Below are 20,588 nucleotides of genomic sequence, written 5' to 3' on the forward strand. Positions count from 1 at the left end.
TTCTGTATTTTCATCTTTTTTATTTAACATACATAGTATATGTATACAACTGGCATAAAATTCATAAAAATACAACACTCCTATGTAGTATCACTTTATTCCTGATGCGGCCTTTCACTTTCTCTTTAAAATCGTCGCCTTACCACGCAGCTGCTAGGTGTTTCCGGGCTTATCTTTTCATAGAAACACCGCCCCAGCTGTGGGTCCTCCTGTCGCAGGAACAGCTGTTTGTACCGCCGCCTAGCCTGTCCTTCCCATCCTCACAGTAAAACAAAAATATTTTGCAATGCTAAAAATGCGTAAAATACTCAGCGTTAATACTGCTTTGTCATGTGTATCAAACCCACCACTACACTATGTTGCCATAAAAGAGACTCATAGTCTACAGCACCAGCTGCCACCAGATGTGAGCAGGGCTGAGGTGCAGAGTGGCCCCGGGCCTCTGTTCTCACAGTCCAGCCTGTGACGGAACCAGAGCTGCTGGGGAGTTACATCAATAAACACTGTTACAGGTCACCTTCTGACAGCAAGCACACTTGACTACTTCTACTGTTTCCAGCTCAGGAAACAGCTGTAACAGTATATTAACGCTTCTCCTGTACAGAAGTTCCAACTGTTACATGTGCACTCATTAGGAAGGGAATGATTGGGAGGTGGGAAGAATAGAGAAGAACTTTAAAAGTACCATTTTAAAAAAACAATGCAGCTGAATGTACAAACAGCCCAGGTGGGCGAGCAGCAGCTGCGGAGAGAGCCGAGCAAGCCCCTCCTGCCCGCGACCCCGCCCTCCCAGGGCCTCTGCCATTCTGCCGGGTTGGGGCGTCATTGCTCAAACCCTAGTCCTAGCCACAAGCCCCCCGCTGCTTCCCTGCTTTCTGAAACTGGCCAAAACCCAAGAAATAGAAGTCACCCAGCTAGCGAGGAAGACGGGCGGGAACCTGAGGACAGAGAATGGGGGGTGGGGGCTGGGAGGAGGTCCCGGGAAGCGTGGGCTGGGGTGGGCGGGGCCGCACACTCTGCCAGGGGCTCTCAGTGAGAGCCGCCCAGCCAGGCCCCGCCCTGGGCTCTGGGGAGAAGCAGGGCGACAACAGAGCCGAGCGGTTCCTGGGCGGGGCCCGGAACCCTCCCCGAGGACCCGGGTCGCAGGGACAGTCCCCGATGAGGTTGGCCTGCCTGCGGTTAATCGAGAGAACACTGTGTAACTAAATGCGTAGTCTGCCAGAGGCATGGTCGGCTTTGAATTTAAAATCTTCAAAACATTTCTCAGAGCTGTAAGGGATTCACTGCTTTCAAAAATCTCATTTCACACAAATTAACTTCTAGAAAACAAAAATTCCTACTAGGAAGGCAAAGCGGGTTTGGAAAATTTTCAAAATAAAAATAAATAAGAACAAAACAATGAAGAGAAAGGCTGAATATATTCATTCCTCATACTAAAATGGTTTTTAGAACCAAAATTATAAGGCTTAAGGCTTTGTCTTATTAAAGACAGGAAATTTTAAAAGTAAAATATAAAAACTCTATTCACTTAGTATTCATTTCCTTTTTGACAGAAAAATTAGTCATGTTTTATTATATCTTAACAGAAAAAGAAAAATTATAACACACTATGTCTCCTGTTCCACTCTACATCATGTTTGCAGAAATATACATTAGTTTCTTGCTGCATTACATCTGAGGTTGTTCAAAATACTTTTTCTTAAAACTACCATTAAACATGAAAAATTTTTAAAGTGGTTTAAAGGTATTAAAATATACACTTTTGAATAATACTAAAAATGAGAAAATACACAATTGCCATTAAGTTTTTTTTAACCAAGAATAAGTACTTGATTAGAAACTAAATGAGTAAATACCACTTATTTGACAAAGATTATCGGGAGGAGTGGGGGGAAGAAGAGATACTTAGAGATGACAAGCTAATACCACACTGTTGGTTGGCACAGGAATTTGGTCCTGACCACTAGGTCCAAGAGTTTGGATTAATAATGGCCAGAAAATGCTTCGTTAACAAGAGCAACAGAGGACAAATAAACAAGAAGGGAAATAAACAGGTAAATCCATGTAGTAAACACCCATGTCAGCCCCATCAACTCTTAATGACAGGGACGAGATGGCTAAGGAGGGACATGACCACTGGAACGTCCCAAAAACAAGAGCAAGAGGCAGAAACAAAAGCAAGGGGCATTACTAGTCCATAAGCTGTAAAATCGGCCCCTATGTAGGTTAGAATTGACTACATTTTCCTGTCATTGTTGTCATAATCCATCCTATTTTGTATACAGGTAGCTTTGTTCATTTTAGCACAAATATTTAAGTCAAATATAAGCATATACTCATTTGCATAGCAAATTTTAAGGGGTGTGTTGAAATAGTACCCAATTGATAATGATATACATATTTTTACAATCAGAATGACATTCAAATAGACCAAATAAACATTTTCTATCTGAAGACAGTTAGCCATAAAAGTTTTTGGGATCTGAATTAAAACAAGGCATGAGTTACTAGCAAAACATTGAGACCAGGGCTGATGTCCTTCCCGGGGGCCGCGGTCACTCTTCTATCACTTCCAAGACTTTGTAAACACTGTTCTGGAACACAGTGGTGAAGTGAGGCTCGGAGTCCTTCACCAGCAGGTTGCACAAGGGGGGCTTCCCGGCGTTCGCGGGGTCCTCCACGTCCCAGATCTCGGGCATGCTGCAGCCAGGCCTGGAAGATAAACGCGCCACGCGCAGGTCAGAAGTCAACGCGTGGCCCACGACGGCAGAGAGACCAGCACACTGCGTTCCTGCCCTCCTTCCCTTCCTCCTGCTCAGGTTAACTCAGTTTTTAAACAATCCTATCCTTGTCAGCTGCCGCAAATCCTTCTCAGAAGAAGGGGACACCGCAAAGGCGGTTCTAAAGAAAGAAACCGACCTCCAGACCACTGGAACGCCAGCGAGGGGGTTAAGATCCTGGTTAATTCCGCCTCGACTACGCCCCCAAATGGGGGTTTGTACGGTTCACTCAACCTCACCCCCACATCTGTGAAACGAGAAACACCACGGTGCAGCCGTGTTATGAGAACTGGGAGGCAGACTGTGTCTAGAATCGTGCCCGGCATCCAGTAAGAGGTACCATATTACATTAATTTTAAAAATTATAATCAGCAAATACACTCAGTTCGTATTTAGGCAACTTCCCTTTAACTGCATCCAGAGTGAGTCAACTCCAAGGAAATCCCATAGTCTCAACCTCACATCTTCACTAAATGCATAATTAAATCTCAAAGGCAATATATTTTTTAAACAATAATAGAAATAAAATGGTATTTATGTGATACTTGCCCAAATCAGTTCTTCAAGATATTGTAACTAGCCTGACCTGTGGTGGCGCAGTGGATAAAGCGTCGACCTGGAAATGCTGAGGTCGCTGGTTTGAAACCCTGGGCTTGCCTGGTCAAGGCACATATGGGAGTTGACGCTTCCAGCTCCTCCCCCCTTCTCTCTGTCTCTCCTCTCTCTCTCTCTCTCTCTCTCTGTCTCTGTCTCTCCTCTCTCTCTGTCTCTGTCTCTCCCTCTCCTCTCTATAAAAATGAATAAAAAAAAATAAAAAATAAAAGATATTGTAAATATAATTGTTGGGATTTACTAGGTTCATAATTTTTTTTTTGGCTTTTGTATACAGTACTGAAGATTTTTATGTTATTAAATTCCAAAATGTCCGTCTTTTCTTACAGGGCTTATGATTTTTATGTCTTGTTGAAAGAATTCTTCCCTATCATCTACACATTGTATACTCTCCTATAAAAGTTTAGGCTTTGCTTCTCACATTTATCCCTATAACTCATCTGGAATTTTCCTGTATGGCGTAGAGAGTTAATTTTAACTTTTTCCATATAGATAGCCTAATAGCTCTTGGTTCCATTATTATTTATCAAATTCATCCTTACACCCACTAATCAGTAAGTAACATATTATTCAAATCTGTATTGCCTCATTATAATCACTAACGTAATAATTTATTCAGGCAAGAATAAAAACTAGGTGCAAGAAATATTTGGTGAAAGGTTGTGGAAAAAGAGTAGCAACAAATGGCCTCTAAGTATCGCTCTACAGACTTCTTATTCATCATAAAGGCAATGTGTTTCCTTAAACTGGAGAGTGGGAGGACAAAACTTCAATGAAGTGATCGAACTTAGCATCACTGATGACAGAACACAGTGATGTTTACTTCCTGAAGAGACGGGATGAACAGTACAACACCCTCTCTTGCCGAGGTTAGCCAAACGGAAACTAATCCTGAGGAGTAAATCAGACAAATGCAGATATGGGACATCCTTACAAGACAACAGGCTGGACTCTTCCAAAATAGCAATAAAATCAGAAAGGGTAAAAGAAGGTCACTGTTACTTATTCGCTCTTTGAGAATTAAAAACAAACAAACAAAAACAAAACAGAAAAATACAAGGAAAATTATACAGCATTGACAACTGTTTACGGTTTGTCATAGTTGCTTCACTCTTTTTAATGAGACAAAACTACTCCCCGCAAGTCCCCTTATTCCCAGTGGTCATCCTCCCCTGCCCGCCACCAGGAGGGCCAGATGACAGGAATGCAACCCTTTTCCCTTCTATCAGCATCTTTAATTGAAAAGTAATTAATCATCTGAAAAGTGCCACAATAGACCTATCAAAGTAAGAAAGTCACCGTCACCTCCAGTGCTGTTGTCAGTGGTGATGTCTGTGGACAGCCCAACACGTTCTGCGAGAGCATGCTGATCTACGCTCAGACACACACTCGGACACACACTCAGACACACATTCAGGCACACACTCAGACACGCGGGCACGGACATGCTCATACACCACTGCCCCCCCGGGGGTGCTTTCACAACAAAGACATTGTTCTGGGGTTCCTCACACGCTGATAAAATGGGGCCATTTTCCATCTCATTACATAAAGACCTACTTTATTCTTGTTAGTTGTTGCTAGTACTCCTATGTATTATTTAACCACTCTTTAATGGATATTTTAATTGTTTCCCATTTACCATAATAAAACAATGCTTACATAAACATTTCTGTGCCTCTCTCTTTCTGCAAGCTAAGCTTCTAGAAGAAGCACTATCCTTATGACAAAGGGCTATCAATTTTCATGTTGCCTCCGTCTAATTATTTCCACAAAAGGTCTGCCCGGTGAGTGTGCCCATGGCGAGCGTTCGGCGCGCTTTTGCACACTCCAGCTGACAGCAGGTGCCACCAACGTTGAGCACATGTGATAACAGGACCGGGCTTGGGTTTTCCACCGTTTCATTTTCCCACACGTGCCAAGGGCAAGCGGTTGCCACACTGCAGGCCAATGGCAGCAGAGAGCAAACTATGCAGCGAGCAGACACTCTCCAGCTCCTGGGCTGGGCTGCTGTTGGGAGGAACTAGGGCAGAGCTGCCTTTGCTCTGTCTGCCTCTGTGTGGCGTTCTTTAACCCTGAGTCCCGGGGGCTCCCCGGGCAGCCAGAGGCCGCTTCAAGCGGCATTAGTGCAAACCTCAATAATTTTCCTCTGAATCCATTTATTTTAATTTCACCTCACCTTCTATTATTGGGATTAATGGGAAAGAAAGCAGAGAACTGAAAATAAAGAGTAGTTCATTAAAAGCTCATCTACGACTTGTGTTTGTAGCTTTGTACGTCTATTTGAACGCATGGTGTCAAGTATTTAAGGAATAATCAAGGCACACAATTAAGCCACTTGTAAATGAGATCACATAATCTAGGGCTCAGCCGAGAGCGGGCACGGTCCAACACTAGGTAAATATTAGTGTCCCTTGCTTTCACTCTCCTGTGTGCATTCCCACCCCCCACCCCCAGCTCTGACACATTTTTCCGTTCCCGTAACACACAGCTGCCTCCGGCCCGCGTCACAGGACTGCGCGTGAGGGCCTAGGCAGTCAAGAGGGTCCCAATGCGGGTGGGAAGTCCATCAGGAAACTCAGCTCTTCCACCGCAAATGCAGGCACTAATACCAGCTTTCTCCCCCCCCCCCCCAGCTGTCCATCTGCTTCCCTGTGGGGACAGAAAGCATGCTGCGTTTTGTTTCAGGTTCAGCAGAGTCCCCCATCTCAGGCTTCCTGAGCGCGGCCACCGTCTGGCTGAACCCCTGCAGTAGACGGAGTGCTGAGTTACTGAGGGGGGAGGACAGATCAGAGAGAGCCCCTCCCCCGGCTTCCTGGCTCTCCACTCCTGCCTGAATGCACACAAGGGCAAGTCGAGGTCGTGATGGGGAATCAGCAACCCGCACCCCAATCTCAGTCGTAGGGCCATCAGCGAGCTCTAGATGAGGATGACCTGAGCCAGCTAGTTCGCGCTGACTTCGTTTGTGTGCAGATTTACGGCCACACTTGCTAACGTCGTCTCCTCATCCCTCTCGTGTCCAGAGCAGCACTCTGCCTTCAGGACAGGACACCTGCAGTCACGCCACCCTGGGAGCCAGCTCCCTCCACATCTCGGGACAGCCATCTCCAACCTCTTTCATCTCGTAGCACACACAAACTGATGACTAAAACTGCAGAACGCCAAAAAATATATTTTTTGCCGATATGACAAAAAAGAGGTATAGTATTGATTGATTTACAAAAGATAATATGTGACTTTTAAAAAATTAGGTACCTATACTTGTATATAAGGATTGCTGGTACTAAGACTTAACTGATCAGACGCAAACTTATTATGCAACATGACCAATAAGATGCAGCTCTATTACATGACCTATGTAGTTATGGTTCCAGACAGAGCATTCACACTGGACAGCTATTGTGCTGGTTGTTGTTATTTTTTTATTTGACAATCTAAGGGAAGAGGTCAGTGCCTCCCGACTGAACAGTCAGGTATCAATGTTTTAAAAATTCACACGGCACACAGCTGAAAATCACTGTCTTAGAACATAAAGCACCCAGCCTCTATAATTTCCACGTATTCAGAATACTATGCAAGGGTCAGGATAAAAATCAACAATCCTGACCCCAGGCTCGTCATTGGCTGGGGGGAAGGTCATGAAACATGACATTTCTGTCCAGGTGACCTACAGTTGGCTCAGGCTGGCGCAGCCGAACTGGAGAGTGAGGCCCACGGTGACGGAGCAGATCGCAGTGCGGACGGCCGGCTCCACCAGGAGCTGAGAGCACAGGGGCAGCGCCAGCCCCGTGCGCTCAGTCCCACGTCCTCCTGAAATCACTGGCGCAGGCTCACAGCGTTTCTGTCCTCAGCTTACACAACACAGTTGATTAAAGGTGAGTGTGTGAATTTCATATACATTCCTATGTTCAAAAGGACTTAAAGCATTTTCTAAATTATGACCCTAAGAACAACAACATTTTCTATAGATCCCAATTTAATTCAGGTCCCTCAGGATGTAGTCATAGAAACACCCTTCAACAGGCAACACTGTTCGAGTCTCCTTGTGGGGAATGCTGACGGGCAAACTGTGTCAGAACAATTTTTACTCCGGAGTCAGTATTTAATACTTTTTCTTAACACCCATGTGTGTCACTGAAATTCATGGTGACTTAGTGTGACTAAGCCACAGGTACAGGGATCTCCTGAAGGCTTCTGCTTAAAGAGCAGTGAGAATTAGTAAGATAACAGCATTCCATAAAACAACCTTGACTTCTGATGCGGCTGCTCGTGTCTCGCTCCTCCCGAGGCCAGTGCTCCGCTGGCTCGATGGCGGGCTGCTGTCACCGGCTGCCGGGCCACCAGGCGCAGCTACGCGGGCAGCGCGGACGCACTGTCGCCCCAAGGCCTTACTAACTCTGGCTGCCGTGCTGTTGTGAATGCAGGTTTTTTTAAAAAAACTAAACCCAAGAGCATATGGGCCAGAGTAAAGTTAGTTTCCCACTCAAATAAGATGTGCCACAGCAAGAGGGCATATCCCGTCCAAGCTGACGCTGGGCGTCCGGCCACCACAGGCCATATGGGGTGCAGGGATGCGGTGGGGACAAAGGGGGTCCTGACCCTCAGCGCCCGACTAAACGTTATTACAACGCGACTCTCCATTATTCAGTCTCAGACTCCGCAAGTCTTCTGAAAGAAAATATAGCCAACTTAAAATAAAAGATTTTTTAAATATCACAGGCAAATAAGAATAATTCAGTAAATTATCAATCGGTGCCTATCTAATACCTTTAAGGAAGCGTTCATGTGCAAATCATTATCAAGGAAACATATTTATAATGCCTGGAACAGAAAAATACTCCAATTCAAATAGTTATCTTAGAAAATTGTTTCCACTTATACTTTGCTAAACGTGAGGTGCACCTCACACATGCGCCTTAGCAAAGCCCCTGCCACGGAGTCAAACAGCTCTGCTCTTCTAGATCAGGGGCGTTCACTGTGGAGTACTCACTTGGACCTCCTCACGCACCACGACTCCTCCAGGATGTAGTAATTCACCTGCAGCTTTGTCAGCGCGCGCTTCACCTCCCCCGCTGCCTTCCGACTGTACATCGAGTACACGATCTTCGTCCTGGCTCTGTAGAAGAGATGAATTGGGCAGAAGACGGTGGCGATTCAAAGGGTGCAATCGATCTGTCTGGAAGAAAGCACTGAATGGGGCTAGCAGAAGGATGACACAGGAGACCCAGGTCACAGCTCTTCACAGGAGTCCTGCTCGGGGCAGCAGCAGGTCGAAAGAAACGGGAGGAAAGGTGGCATGGGGGTCCCTGGAGAAGGGGCTGCCATGGTTGGGCTTTCTTTTTTTTTTTTTTTGGATTTTTCTGAAGCTGGAAACAGGGAGACAGTCAGACAGACTCCCGCATGTGCCCGACCGGGATCCACCCGGCACGCCCACCAGGGGGCGATGCTCTGCCCATCTGGGCCGTTGCTCTGTTGCAACCAGAGCCATTCTAGTGCCTGAGGCAGAGGCCATAGAGCCATCCTCAGCGCCCGGGCTACCTTTGCTCCAATGGAGCCTTGGCTGTGGGAGGGGAAGAGAGAGACAGAGAGGAAGGAGAGGGGGAGGGGTGGAGAAGCAGATGGGCGCCTCTCCTGTGTGCCCTGGACGGGAATCAAACCCAGGACTCCTGCACGCCAGGCTGACACTCTACCACTGAGCCAACCGGCCAGGGCCACGCTTGGGCTTTCAGTCGGTCTGTCTGCTCGTGTCGTTTTAAATTCCCCATCACTGCATCACCAGTAAGAGTAGGCCCTGTATGCGGACGGGGGTGCGCCCCACAGGCTCGGCTGCGGGACCCCTTGAAAGCTGTGGCAGCCCCAACTTCATGCCAACAACTGGCATTTGGTGGCTCTCTGTTTGAGTCCTAGATTTTTTTAGTTTATTCATTGTAACTTCTCTGGAAATTAGCTTGCCAGAATTGATTTGTTTTTAATGAAAAAACTTTTTATTTATAAATTGTATGCCCCAATGTCAGAAAAAATATATTAACAAGATTCACCTGGTCCCTTAAGAAATTAATAACTTAACCTAACCTAGAAATTGCACAAAAATAAAATCTATTTCTTTTCAAAGGGAACATACTTTGTGTTTATGAAGAAAAACAGTAAAAACAAAAAACAAGACCATTCTAATATGTTATATTGGTTAAAACCCTCTTTGATGGGATGCCATTTCAACTAACTCTTAAGAACTCAAGAAAAAAATGGCCCCAAAATAACTTCACAGAAACTACAGGCTGATGAACCCTCAGGGGAACTCGAGGAGGATGATGATGAATGACAAGAGCCTGCATGGTCTGCAGCCCTGTCAGCCTCCTGAAAGTGGCAGGTGTGACTTCTCTGCTGCCTGCAGAGAAGATAGCCCCATGGGTTGTCACTGTGGTGCCCGACGGAGCCTCACCAGCTCTGTCTCTAATGTGGCGTCTGATTCCAGCACCCCTCCCCCAACTCCGTAAACCCCAGGCCACCGTAATCCTCTTTGAGGTTTCTCTGGTTATTTTGCTCTTTTTCTCTCACTGTTTGATGAAAAACTTCTTTTCAATAACATGAGAACTGTGCACTAACCTCAAACCTGCATCTTCGTAATGTGGGTGATTCACAACGGGGCGCAGAGCAGAGAGTTTCACACTCGCCATCGTGGGCATGGCGCCCGCAAACACGGCGTCTGCAAAGCAGGAAGCAAGTCTGAGCAAGACGCCCAGCTCCAAACAGCGGGGGCCCGGCTGGAGAGCGGGGGCCCGGCTGGGGAGCGGGGGCCCGGCTGGGGAGCGGGGGCCCGGCTGGGGAGCGGGGGCCCGGCTGGAGAGCGGGGGCCCGGCTGGGGAGCGGGGGCCCGGCTGGGGAGCGGGGGCCCGGCTGGGGAGCGGGGGTCGGAAGAGATTTGTGACTTAAAGATCAGGTGGCAGAACCAGAACAAAGTCTGATGGCTAATAAAGTAGCAACCAACGACCACGCTTGGGTAGACCACTCTCCTGGGAAGGCAAAGTCTCATCATCTCAACAGGAGAACTTTTTAAAAACATTTTGGATATCATTCCTGATTTGAAAAAAGAAGTATCAAATTGCCTAAGATTTTTATGGCACCAAAAAATTCTGAAGACGATTTAACATTCAGTCATTTGATACTCAAATGACAATAAAATCTCCCCCTTTAAACATGAAGATTCCACGAGTTCATTTCAAGAAGGAATCTAAAAGGCTAAGATTAAAAATTCATTAAGAAAATAAGCATAAAATGTACTTTAAATTATGGCATGTAAAACGTTGAAAACATTAGAATTTATGCAAAATAGCAAAAAACTAAGAAACTATGCATAGTATTTCTTTTGCAAACCACTTAAGAGTGACAGTTCTCTCTGGGAAATCTAGAAGCAGCACTGATTAGAAACAGTAAGACTGTCAGCAGCGTAGACTTTGCAGTGATGTATAAAACTGGGGTAAAGCACTGCCTGAATACTGCTTTTTTACCTGGTTTGGTGCTGTATTTGATCCATTCTATAAGTTCTTCTTGAGGCAAATTGCTGAACTCGCCTACAATGTTCCACTGGGTTTGCAGATTTGCTGAACCTTGTATGGACATCGCTGCTAACAGAGCAAAAACCACAGCACCAGGATGCACTTTGCAGAAGAGCCATCCAAACAGCTGGAAGCAAGTCAGAGGCCCGTTGTTAGTGGAAAGCAGCATGTATCCAGTAAGCAAAAGTTCTTCCCAAGAACAACAAGCCTCTGCAAGAGTCCCAGATAAAGCGTTAACTGCCCCACAGAAAAGTTCTAGAAACAGTGACTTAGGAATAAGAAGAACCCCACCATCAGCCTCGTACAAGTGGGACATGACTTAAGATGCTCTTCTCTCTGCTTGCCCTCTCTATGCCCAGAGCCAGGCAACGCCAAGTTCTAGAAACAGTGACTTAGGAATAAGAAGAACCCCACCATCAGCCTCGTACAAGTGGGACATGACTTAAGATGCTCTTCTCTCTGCTTGCCCTCTCTATGCCCAGAGCCAGGCAACGCCCAGAGCCAGGCAACGCCCAGAGCCAGGCAACGCCCAGAGCCAGGCAACACCCAGCCTACCTACAAAACTTGCCAGGCTCACGGCAAAATGACATTGTGGGGCCCCTGTTTGAAGACTAAGATAAAAAAAAAAAAAAAGCAACAACAGAGCATGAAGCTGGTGCAGGGTCCTCCTCGGTGCGGGCCCTGTGCACGCAGCACTGCGCACCGTGAGGCCAGCCCGGGGTGTCTGTGGTCGTCAGGGACACTGCAGGTGGGGCTGAGGGGAGAAGCTCCCAACCAGCCTCCCTTCCTGTGGGCCCAAGGGGCTGGGAGGGGCCGGGAACAGCAACCTCGCCCTCTGCCAGGCTCCAGAAAGCAACACCTCACTAACTTCACAACACTGTGCCTGGAACCTTGAGCCTGGCTGGTTTTCTCCACAGTCACGGAGCCCACTCTCAATAACACTACTCTGTCTGTCGTTCTCTCTTGAAGACGGCTTTGTGAGAGCAAATGCAGAACCATTCGCTTTTGGGTTTTTCCGTCTAACCTCTCCACCTTACCCCTAGAACGTGGTCTGGACGCTTAGTCAATAGTGCTAAGTTTAAAGGAGGCTCGGCTGCTGTACCCTGGTTGGTGCCCAGCTGACCCTGTGCAAGCAGAACTGTGAATACAGAGCAGGGGGCAGCTACCCGGGAAGGGTGGGCACCAAATAGCCAGCATGGCTTCAGCTCAGTTTTGAAAAGCATTGACACTGAGTGCACATTTGCATGCACAGAGGTACTCAATGAAAAAAAAATTAATCTTAATACGGAAAGAACAGATAATTTGAAAATACTTATAACTTAAAATTAATTGTTAGAATTCTTTGTGATATAAATGTAAAAACAAAAACTTGATTTCTACAGTTAAGCTGCCTTCTATCACCGTCCGCACTGGCCAGTCATGAACTCACTGTACTCACTGCTGTTCGTTAGGCACTATCTTAGAAGTTAGAAGAATAGAGAATAACAGTTCTGACTTTTGAGGAATAATTAGCACAAAACCATGAAGAACTTTAACAGTAATAATTTCAAGAACTTTGAGTAATTCAATACTAGCTTAGGGCCCCTCAATCACCAAGGCTGTAGAATTGTCACAGTGCCAACGTGGCCGTCACCTCACCTGTCTCGAGCAGATTAAGGAAGCCATAACACACATGTGTGGAGTCAAAAAGAGTTTCAGTCTCATAATCAAAATCCCAAGGACTGTGTACGCAACCAGCTGCAAGGCATGGTAAACCAGCTGAAAGGAAAAGAAGGTACTGTGAAGCTTAAGAATAGACTGTTAAAACAGTGACTATACAGAAAATGGTGCTTTTCTATAGAAACAATACTTTAATTTAATAAACAAGCCTTAAAGTTCACTTTCCAGCTTCTCCATGTCGCCTGAGGGCTACAACTGTAACGTCTCTAAATCAAGCAGCTCTGTAACTCTGCCGCCCCCTCTGTTCACAAAGCCGCCCCTCATATCCCCCGCCCCCGTTTCTGGACCCGCCTGGTGCTCCCTCAGGTCAAAGCAGGCAAGCAGGAGCAAGGGCAACTGCTGTTCAAGGTCTGCAACCCTGTGTCATTAATTAACTAGAGTCATCGTGCTTTTGCTGAGATAGTAGATCTTAAAGTAGATCTTAAAAGCCCTCACCATAAGGAAAAAAACAGTAATTTTTGTAAGTATGGTGACAAATGTTAACTAGATTTACTGTGGCGATCATTTTGCAATGTATACACATTCGAATCATTATGTTATAGACCTGAAACTATAATACATTACATGTCAATTATACCTCAATTTAAAAACAAAAACAACAACAAAAACATACCAAAGAAACAGGCTGAGTCACCAGGAGATGTGAGCAGCAACTAGTCACACCTCCAAACCCCAGGCAAGGTTTGGAGCAGAGAGGAGAGTGACCTCCAGTCCTGCCAGAGTCCCAAGGCCTCTAAATGGGCCCCAGAAATGAACGGCTGTTACCGGGAGGGTGATCGGGGAGGACCAGATGAGCTTCCGACTTAACAAATCAATGATCTTATTTGTAGGAGTCTCATAAAAGCCCTGCAGGCCTATTCTGAAGATAACGGGTGACCTTTACTAATAAACTTAGAAGCTGGAATTAGAAAGGAAAGTCCAAACGTATACCAACATTACAATAAGCTACATTTTAGGAACGTGCAGTCTTTACCTCTCCGTGATCAAGCTGGTGCTTTCTGAAATGGAAAAGGAAATACTATTAAATCACTGTGGATACACTTACCTCAAATATCCGCATTTTTGTCTTACGAATACAAGTGTTATAACTTCTGTAATATTCCCTTGGGACACAGGTACGTAAATCCACATACTAAGGGTTATAACCCAACACTGTGCCACGTCTCTGCAGACAGGCGTTGGGGGCAGTGAGAACGCGCTGCACATACAGAAGACCTGACTTCATGGAAATGGATCAGGCCAGTGACCGGCCCGCCGCGGGTGTCAGACACCTCCCTGGTGACACCCCAGCAGAGTGGGGGCTCTGCCTTCACCGTGCCGCTTCCCACCCCAGGGTCCCCCAGCCCCCCATACACTGGAAGCCACATGGGAGAATGCTCACAGCAGCATCTCTGGGATGGACAAATAGCCTCAAACGTCCACCTTTCGCCTTAACGACAGCCGGACTTCCCTGGGGAAGGAGGCGTGCTCAGGGGCCCGCCTGTCCTCCTCCTATCTGGCTCTGCGTCCCACCCCCAGAGATGCCGCCACAGCGGGGACGGCAATCTTGGACATGGAATCCAGCCAAGCCTCTCCCTTCCTCAAAACCTCCAATGGCTCCTTTTGTAAAAGAATAGACGCTCAGATCCCTGACCTGCTCCACAGTCTCCCCACGCTGCTCTCCCCGCTCGTCCCGACACTCCTATTCAACCATTCCCTCTCCATCACTAGTCACACGAGGCGAACGCTGCTCCCTGCAGCCGCAGAGAGGTGCCCCCGACCCCCATATTCACTGCCCTCTCCCCCACAGCTTCTACTTCACCTCCCTTTCCTCCCCTCGTGGAAAACAGCTCTGTCATTGGTTCATCTGTCATCTGACTCTCCCTGCAGCAATGAGCCCTTCAGGAGTGCAGCGTACGGGTCCACCCGCCCACTCATCTCACTGGGCACGGATGACCCTGGACACGGCAGGAAGCCAGACGGCAGCCCTCGCCCTCCCACAGCTCACAGGCGTCGAAGGAGAGGAGAAGCAACCACAGAGGGTGCTGGTCTCGCTTCCGATCACTGAGCTGTCCCCTCTCCCCCTCCTTTTCCACGCGGCTCACGCCTTAAGTGCTTATGTCAGCGTGCCATCCTCCCCGCAGGAAAGAGCTCTGGCCATCCTTGAGGTGAACCCCACTCTGCTCAGGGTACTCTGTGGGGATTCCCACAGCTGGGATGTTCCCGAGGGGCGGCGGCTCTGCCTGGGTCCGCCTTTCACCTCTGCAGCTGAGGACCACGGCCACGACCTCGTGGAACCCTAGTCCATCACACTTTCCCAAGCTCTTCAGGGAAACTTCCTTCTCAAACGAAGAGAAATGTTGGCATCACCTGGCGGAAGCTCTTTCCTCTGCCCTGGAAAGGTTCAGGTATAAACAAGGGCCCGCTACAAGGCTACAAGCAAATGGCTTCTAAATGAGAACCAGGGCTGTCTCGGGGTGCCTGCAGTAATTCATGCTGGCTGGCAATATTTGTAGGTGTGAGAATTACAGATAAGGCTGTGTGTATTCAAGTGATAAAAGAAAATGCGGACACAAAACCTTAACAACCTCTACCCCCCTAAAAAAAAATCTGACAAAACCACGGAGGAATGAAAGCTTCCTTCACTCCATCTGCCACTTCCATGCTCTCCACCATTACAGGTCTTATCCTTCCAGAACCTTCCAACGCACAGATCAACATGCACAACCTTCACGCTGTGAACAAACTAGAATCATCCTATACACTGTTCTGTAACTTCTGTACTCGATGATGAATGATGAGGTATTTCCATGAAGATGGCTAGCACTCGTCTGTGAGTGGGTCGGAATGACACCAACCCCTCCCTCGTGGACGTTTCAGTGTCTTCCACTGTTCGCGCCTCCCCCCCCCCCATGGGCACCTCCGTGCCGCTGTCTCTGCGTCCCCATGAGCACATTCAGAGCATGCACGTGCATGAACAGAGCTGCAGGTTAGAGAACAGCCCCGCCCTATGTTTTGCTGCGGACTGTCAAATTTTAGGAGATACATATTTAAGCGTAAATGGTGATCAACGCTGAGAGCAACACAAAGGGGGTCACGGTGAAGATAACAAGGAAGCCGCCCAGAAAAGGCTTCCCGGAGGCGGTGACATTTAAGGACAATGAAAGGCTGTGGGGAGTGGGGGCACAGTTACGGACTGGGGCACAGCCACCGCCCACGGCAGAGGCAGGGGACACCATGCCACGGGTCAAGAGCAGAAGAAAGGGGGTCCGCATGGCAGGAGGGCAGCAGGAAAGGGAGATGAGAATTGATTTGTCTCTCAGTTGCCTGTTTGTATCCTTCACTTGTTTTCCTACTGTGGTTTAACCATTATCCTTATTACTTTATAGAACTTCTTTATATATGATGATCATTAGCCCTTTGTCACACATTACATATATCTTCCCAAATTTGTCTTTTAAACCCTTGAACACTGCTTATAGTATCTTACCAAACCAAAGCGTGTCTCCCATCACCCTGTCATCTCTCCTTCTAGCTTACAGGTTTTATGTAGTCCTTAACAAGCACTCCCTAATCCTCAAACTATAAAAGCAAAGCAATCTCTTGGTTCATCTTCAGGTTTCACCCCCACCTCGTATTTAAATCCTTGCTCCATCTGGAATTTACTTGGCATAAAATATGAGGTATGAGTCCACTTTTTATTTCCCTGCTCTTCTCTTAAAAATCTATCAGTTCCCTGGCCCCGAAACCACCCACAGAATAATTTATTGTCCCTGCTAAACCGAAGCACAGCCTGTGTCCATCAGGAGCAGATTATGTGCAGGGCCACTGTCACACTGCATAGACGGACTGGCTGTCTGAACGAGTGACATGTGAGCTCAGCACAGGTAAGAAATAATGAGAAAAGCAGAGGTTTTGACAACAATGGAAAACATTGATATACAACACTAATGATACCATTAACACACGGCAATTATCTACTTTATAATAAATGGAGAGAGTAACAAAATTGTTAATCGCATACTTACTTGACATGTGTCTGCTGTTTAGTTAAGACACCCCACATGTCACTAATAATCTGCAAATAGATTTTGAAACATTTTAAATGGCTGTTTGGTGGAAAGCAAAATTTTAACTGAAGTGTCTTCTTAGCTTTCAAACTTTTACTTAAGTAAAAGTACAGAGATGAGCACTAACTCAGAGAGCAGTAATTACGACAACATAATCTTACATTTGTACTTGAGCACACTCAATACCCAGCAGCCCCGTCCTGTCCTCACTGTGTGAACGCGCAGCAAGCTCAGATGGACTGACTGACCTCCCGGAAGGTGGCAAAGCATTGCTGGGTCAGCATTGCTGACCTCTGGCTTCGACTCTCATTCAGTGACCGCCACCATCCCGGGCTGCCGGCAAGGCCTCCCTTAATTACAGGCACACACGCCTGGAGAACTGGCTCAGAGACTGACGAGCACAACCAACCAACCGCGGCATTTCACCGTCAGCAGTAACTGGGAGGCCATCTAACCTGACACCCTGTCCCCGGCATGGCGTCCCCTAAGGCGCTGCTGACAGGTGTAAAGCCGGCTCTTAGAAGAACCACCCAGCTGCTGCCTGTATCGATGATACTTTGCTAGTCAGTCGGGTCAGCTCTGGTCATAGATCCTACCTCCTGGAATTGGCCATAATTCCAAGGAGCCAAAATGAATGTAATCTCATTTCCACATGACAGACTTTTAAATATGTGAAAATAATTATCCTTGTTCCATTAGAATCTTTCTTCCTCAAACATCTCCGTTTCTTTAACCTAATCTAATTAATCATTTTTGTCATCTGTAGCCATCCAGATGGCTGTCCTTGTAACGCATCTGGATTGCCAACATCGACTGTTTTTTTATCTCCTTCTAGGGCAGACCCACATAGAGTGTGCAGAAGGGCAAAGGGAGCCTGGCCCGCAGCAGAAACTGACTGGCCACCGCTGACCAGGTGGGAAAGGGCCGTGGGACCACAGCCGAGCACGACACAGCCCGTGAGGGGAGGGGCACAGCGGCTTCTCGCTGTGCAGTGGACTGGGCGGAGGCTGCATCTGGGTCAGTAAGCTTCTTTGATCTGGTCTTTCAAATGCATGACTATCAAAATTAGAGCCACACTTTCCTATGCCTAGCTTAAGTTGGCGGAGAGCAGATTATTTTTTTAAATTTATTCATTTTAGAGAGGAAAGGGAGGGGGGAGAGAGAGAGAGAGAGAGAGAGAGAGAGAGAGGGGTGGGGAGGGACAGGAGGCATCAACTCCCACAGATGCCTTGACCAGGCAAGCCCAGGGTTCCAGGTCAACGCTTTATCCACTGCACCACCACAGGTCAAGCTGCAGAATATGTTTAAGGCTTGTAAATATTCATCAGAGGCTATTAGTAAGAAAATACAGATTATGTTTTAACAAAGCCATATAAAATGTGTCAGATTAATATGTAGCCTAGCATATACAACAGCTACATAGAAACACGTTTTGTTATAAGGAAAATCTCTCAAGTGACAGACATACCTTTTTGACAATGGCAATAAACACAATGAGAACAACTGGAAGCAGCAATGTCTTCGTGTACCTCAGTGGAGTCTGAAATTCAGAGATGGGTTGTCAGAGGAAAGTGTGATTTTGAACAAAATTTCATTTTAAATAATAAACAAAGGGAACTGAAACATGAGCATTCACCCAGCTGGGGTCCAATCTAACCACAGTCCCCCATCATAAAAATGAAGATGCATTTCCATAGAAAAAAACTTCCCCAAACTAGTGAGTTGAAAACACTGACAAATACAGTCCCCAAGCACGTTTAAGTATAAAATGTGACTAGAGAAATTACTGTTCACCCTTTGCACACCACTTTCCTAACGAAAGGGTAACATTCATCACAGTTGGTAGAACACCTTCAAATGGCATGAACTGTCCCTGCACATTTTGTGGGGGGTAGAAATCTTAGCCATTATCCTATCACACAAACTCACTACACACACACAAATAATGACTGACGTTTACAAGAAGAATAAAAACGTTTTGGCATCTCCTTTAGTGACAGATAAAAAAGTACAGAAAGAACTTAAATAACAAAGCCCTACACATTGCAACGCTATACACATCTCAGTAATGTGAGGTCACAGTCTTCAACAGTCCTGGACTTGAAATTTCTAAATTGCAATTGATTTGCTCACCACCACCGCTTTCCCTCACAAAACAATTCTATATTATTGAGTCAAATAGTACACTTTCCCTAATAAGTTTTCAAAGAGAAATCTCATTTCAACTCTATAAAAATACTGGTACATTTTAATTCTACAAAGTATACAGTGAGTAGCATTTTCTGATTTCTTTCATTTATTATTCCGTATTTGATAAGTAGTTTTGATAATTTATTACACAAAACGCATACTTCATGAGTTAGAAGCCCTATTAATAGAATTTTTGTTTTTAGCTTGTTATTTACCTTTATAAGTAAGCATTTGCATAGCACTTAATATTTTAAAATATATATTTATTTTGTAAGTTTTAAATTGTCTTAATCTAAGCAAAAATCATATAACTGAGACTTTTAATATTTAAAAGTTAGGTATTTGCTGCCTGACCAGGCGGTGGCGCAGTGGATAGAGCGTTGGACTGGGATGCAGAGGACCAGGGTTCGAGACCCCGAGGTCGCCAGCTTTAGTGCGGGCTCATCTGGTTTGAGGAAAAAGCCCACCAGCTTGAACCCAAGGTCACTGGCTCCAGCAAGGGGTTACTCAGTCTGCTGAAGGCCCGCGGTCAAGGCACATATGAGAAAGCAATCAATGGACAACTAAGGTGTTGCAATGCACAATGAAAAACTAATGATTGATGCTTCTCATCTCTCTCCGTTCCTGTCTGTCTGTCCCTGTCTATCCCTCTCTCTGACTCACTCTCTGTCTCTGTAAAAAATAAATAAAGAAAAATTAAAAAAAAAAATTAAAAGTTAGGTATTTGCTAATAACTACTAACAAATGTCACAAAAGTTGTAAATACAGGTGTCTACCTTAAAAGGCAATGTATCATAACTGTCTAAAAGTATCTAACAAAATTTAACAAAGTGCTCCAAAAAATTTACCAGCATATTCCAAAAGTTTAAAATGTATTTTTAAATATTTCTCTTTCAAAGAAAAACAGATCAACATCAGACTTTGACAGAAATACTTCAGACCAAAAAATATTTAAGATACTCAAGATAACTGAGTCAAAGACGGGTATCCAGCCGAAACAACCTCCATATCTTACCCATTTATCAGTGTGCTCTCTTCGTTTCACAGTAAGTACCCACAAACATAGTATGTACAGATGGCTCTAGCCAGCACTGTCTGTTTTGGGCCATAAAAATGTTCTCTCTTGGTTCCCTACACTTCTAAAATACCGTTGCAGTCCATTTTCATATCTAAAAGGGAACAATCCCCTTATGGATTTTCCTTTCTTTTAATAGAATACAACTAATGTGATTATTATAGAAAATTCAGGAAATGCAAATTACCAAAAACATTAACTTGAGTAATTTGATTTTCTCTCTACCCAGAAACTGCTGTTGAAATTTTGCTCTCACACACTAAGGTATGTGTGTTAATTATAGGTACATAAGATTGTACCACATTGCTCACTCCACTGTGCATCTTAAGTGCCTTTCCAAAATCAGTGTGCGATCACGTTGGACTGCCCCTTCCCCAACACGGGACGGGACGGGACGGGACGCGCCACGCAGTGGGTGCAGCCGCCGGAGCAGCTCTGCAAAGGTGCCCGTGGACACGGGCAATGGCAGGTAGGGAGGAACTTCTGCCTTTTTCTCCAAAGTGATGGAAGTCATGTAGGACTCGATGAACCGCTTCTCCAGCACATAACTGGGGGTTCACACGCTCAGGCTGGAGGGGCCGGTCTGTCCTCATCACTGCAAGACGACTGC

General features: G+C 46.0%; 1 protein-coding gene and 1 long non-coding RNA gene across 2 annotated transcripts in view; one reads left to right on the plus strand and one right to left on the minus strand.

The window, feature by feature from the left end:
* Positions 1-1,534: 1,534 nt before the first annotated feature.
* DPY19L1 (dpy-19 like C-mannosyltransferase 1) overlaps positions 1,535-20,588 on the minus strand; it is a 73,411-nt gene continuing 54,357 nt past the window's right edge. Inside the window, exons 15-22 of the mRNA XM_066238717.1 lie at positions 18,182-18,253; positions 16,672-16,721; positions 13,638-13,662; positions 12,584-12,703; positions 10,898-11,072; positions 9,996-10,095; positions 8,383-8,508; positions 1,535-2,712 (exon numbers count right to left, since the gene is read on the minus strand). Coding sequence (XP_066094814.1) covers positions 2,556-2,712; positions 8,383-8,508; positions 9,996-10,095; positions 10,898-11,072; positions 12,584-12,703; positions 13,638-13,662; positions 16,672-16,721; positions 18,182-18,253 — 825 coding nt within the window. The 3' untranslated portion in view covers positions 1,535-2,555. The remainder of the gene's footprint in view (positions 2,713-8,382; positions 8,509-9,995; positions 10,096-10,897; positions 11,073-12,583; positions 12,704-13,637; positions 13,663-16,671; positions 16,722-18,181; positions 18,254-20,588) is intronic.
* On the plus strand, positions 6,938-19,943 carry LOC136310300 (uncharacterized). Its single transcript, XR_010726540.1, has 3 exons — positions 6,938-7,267; positions 17,549-17,730; positions 19,803-19,943. It is a non-coding gene; the product is annotated as an uncharacterized lncRNA (long non-coding RNA).

The sequence above is a fragment of the Saccopteryx bilineata genome, chromosome 7 (genome assembly GCF_036850765.1).
Source record: "Saccopteryx bilineata isolate mSacBil1 chromosome 7, mSacBil1_pri_phased_curated, whole genome shotgun sequence".
Classification (NCBI taxonomy): domain Eukaryota; kingdom Metazoa; phylum Chordata; class Mammalia; order Chiroptera; family Emballonuridae; genus Saccopteryx; species Saccopteryx bilineata.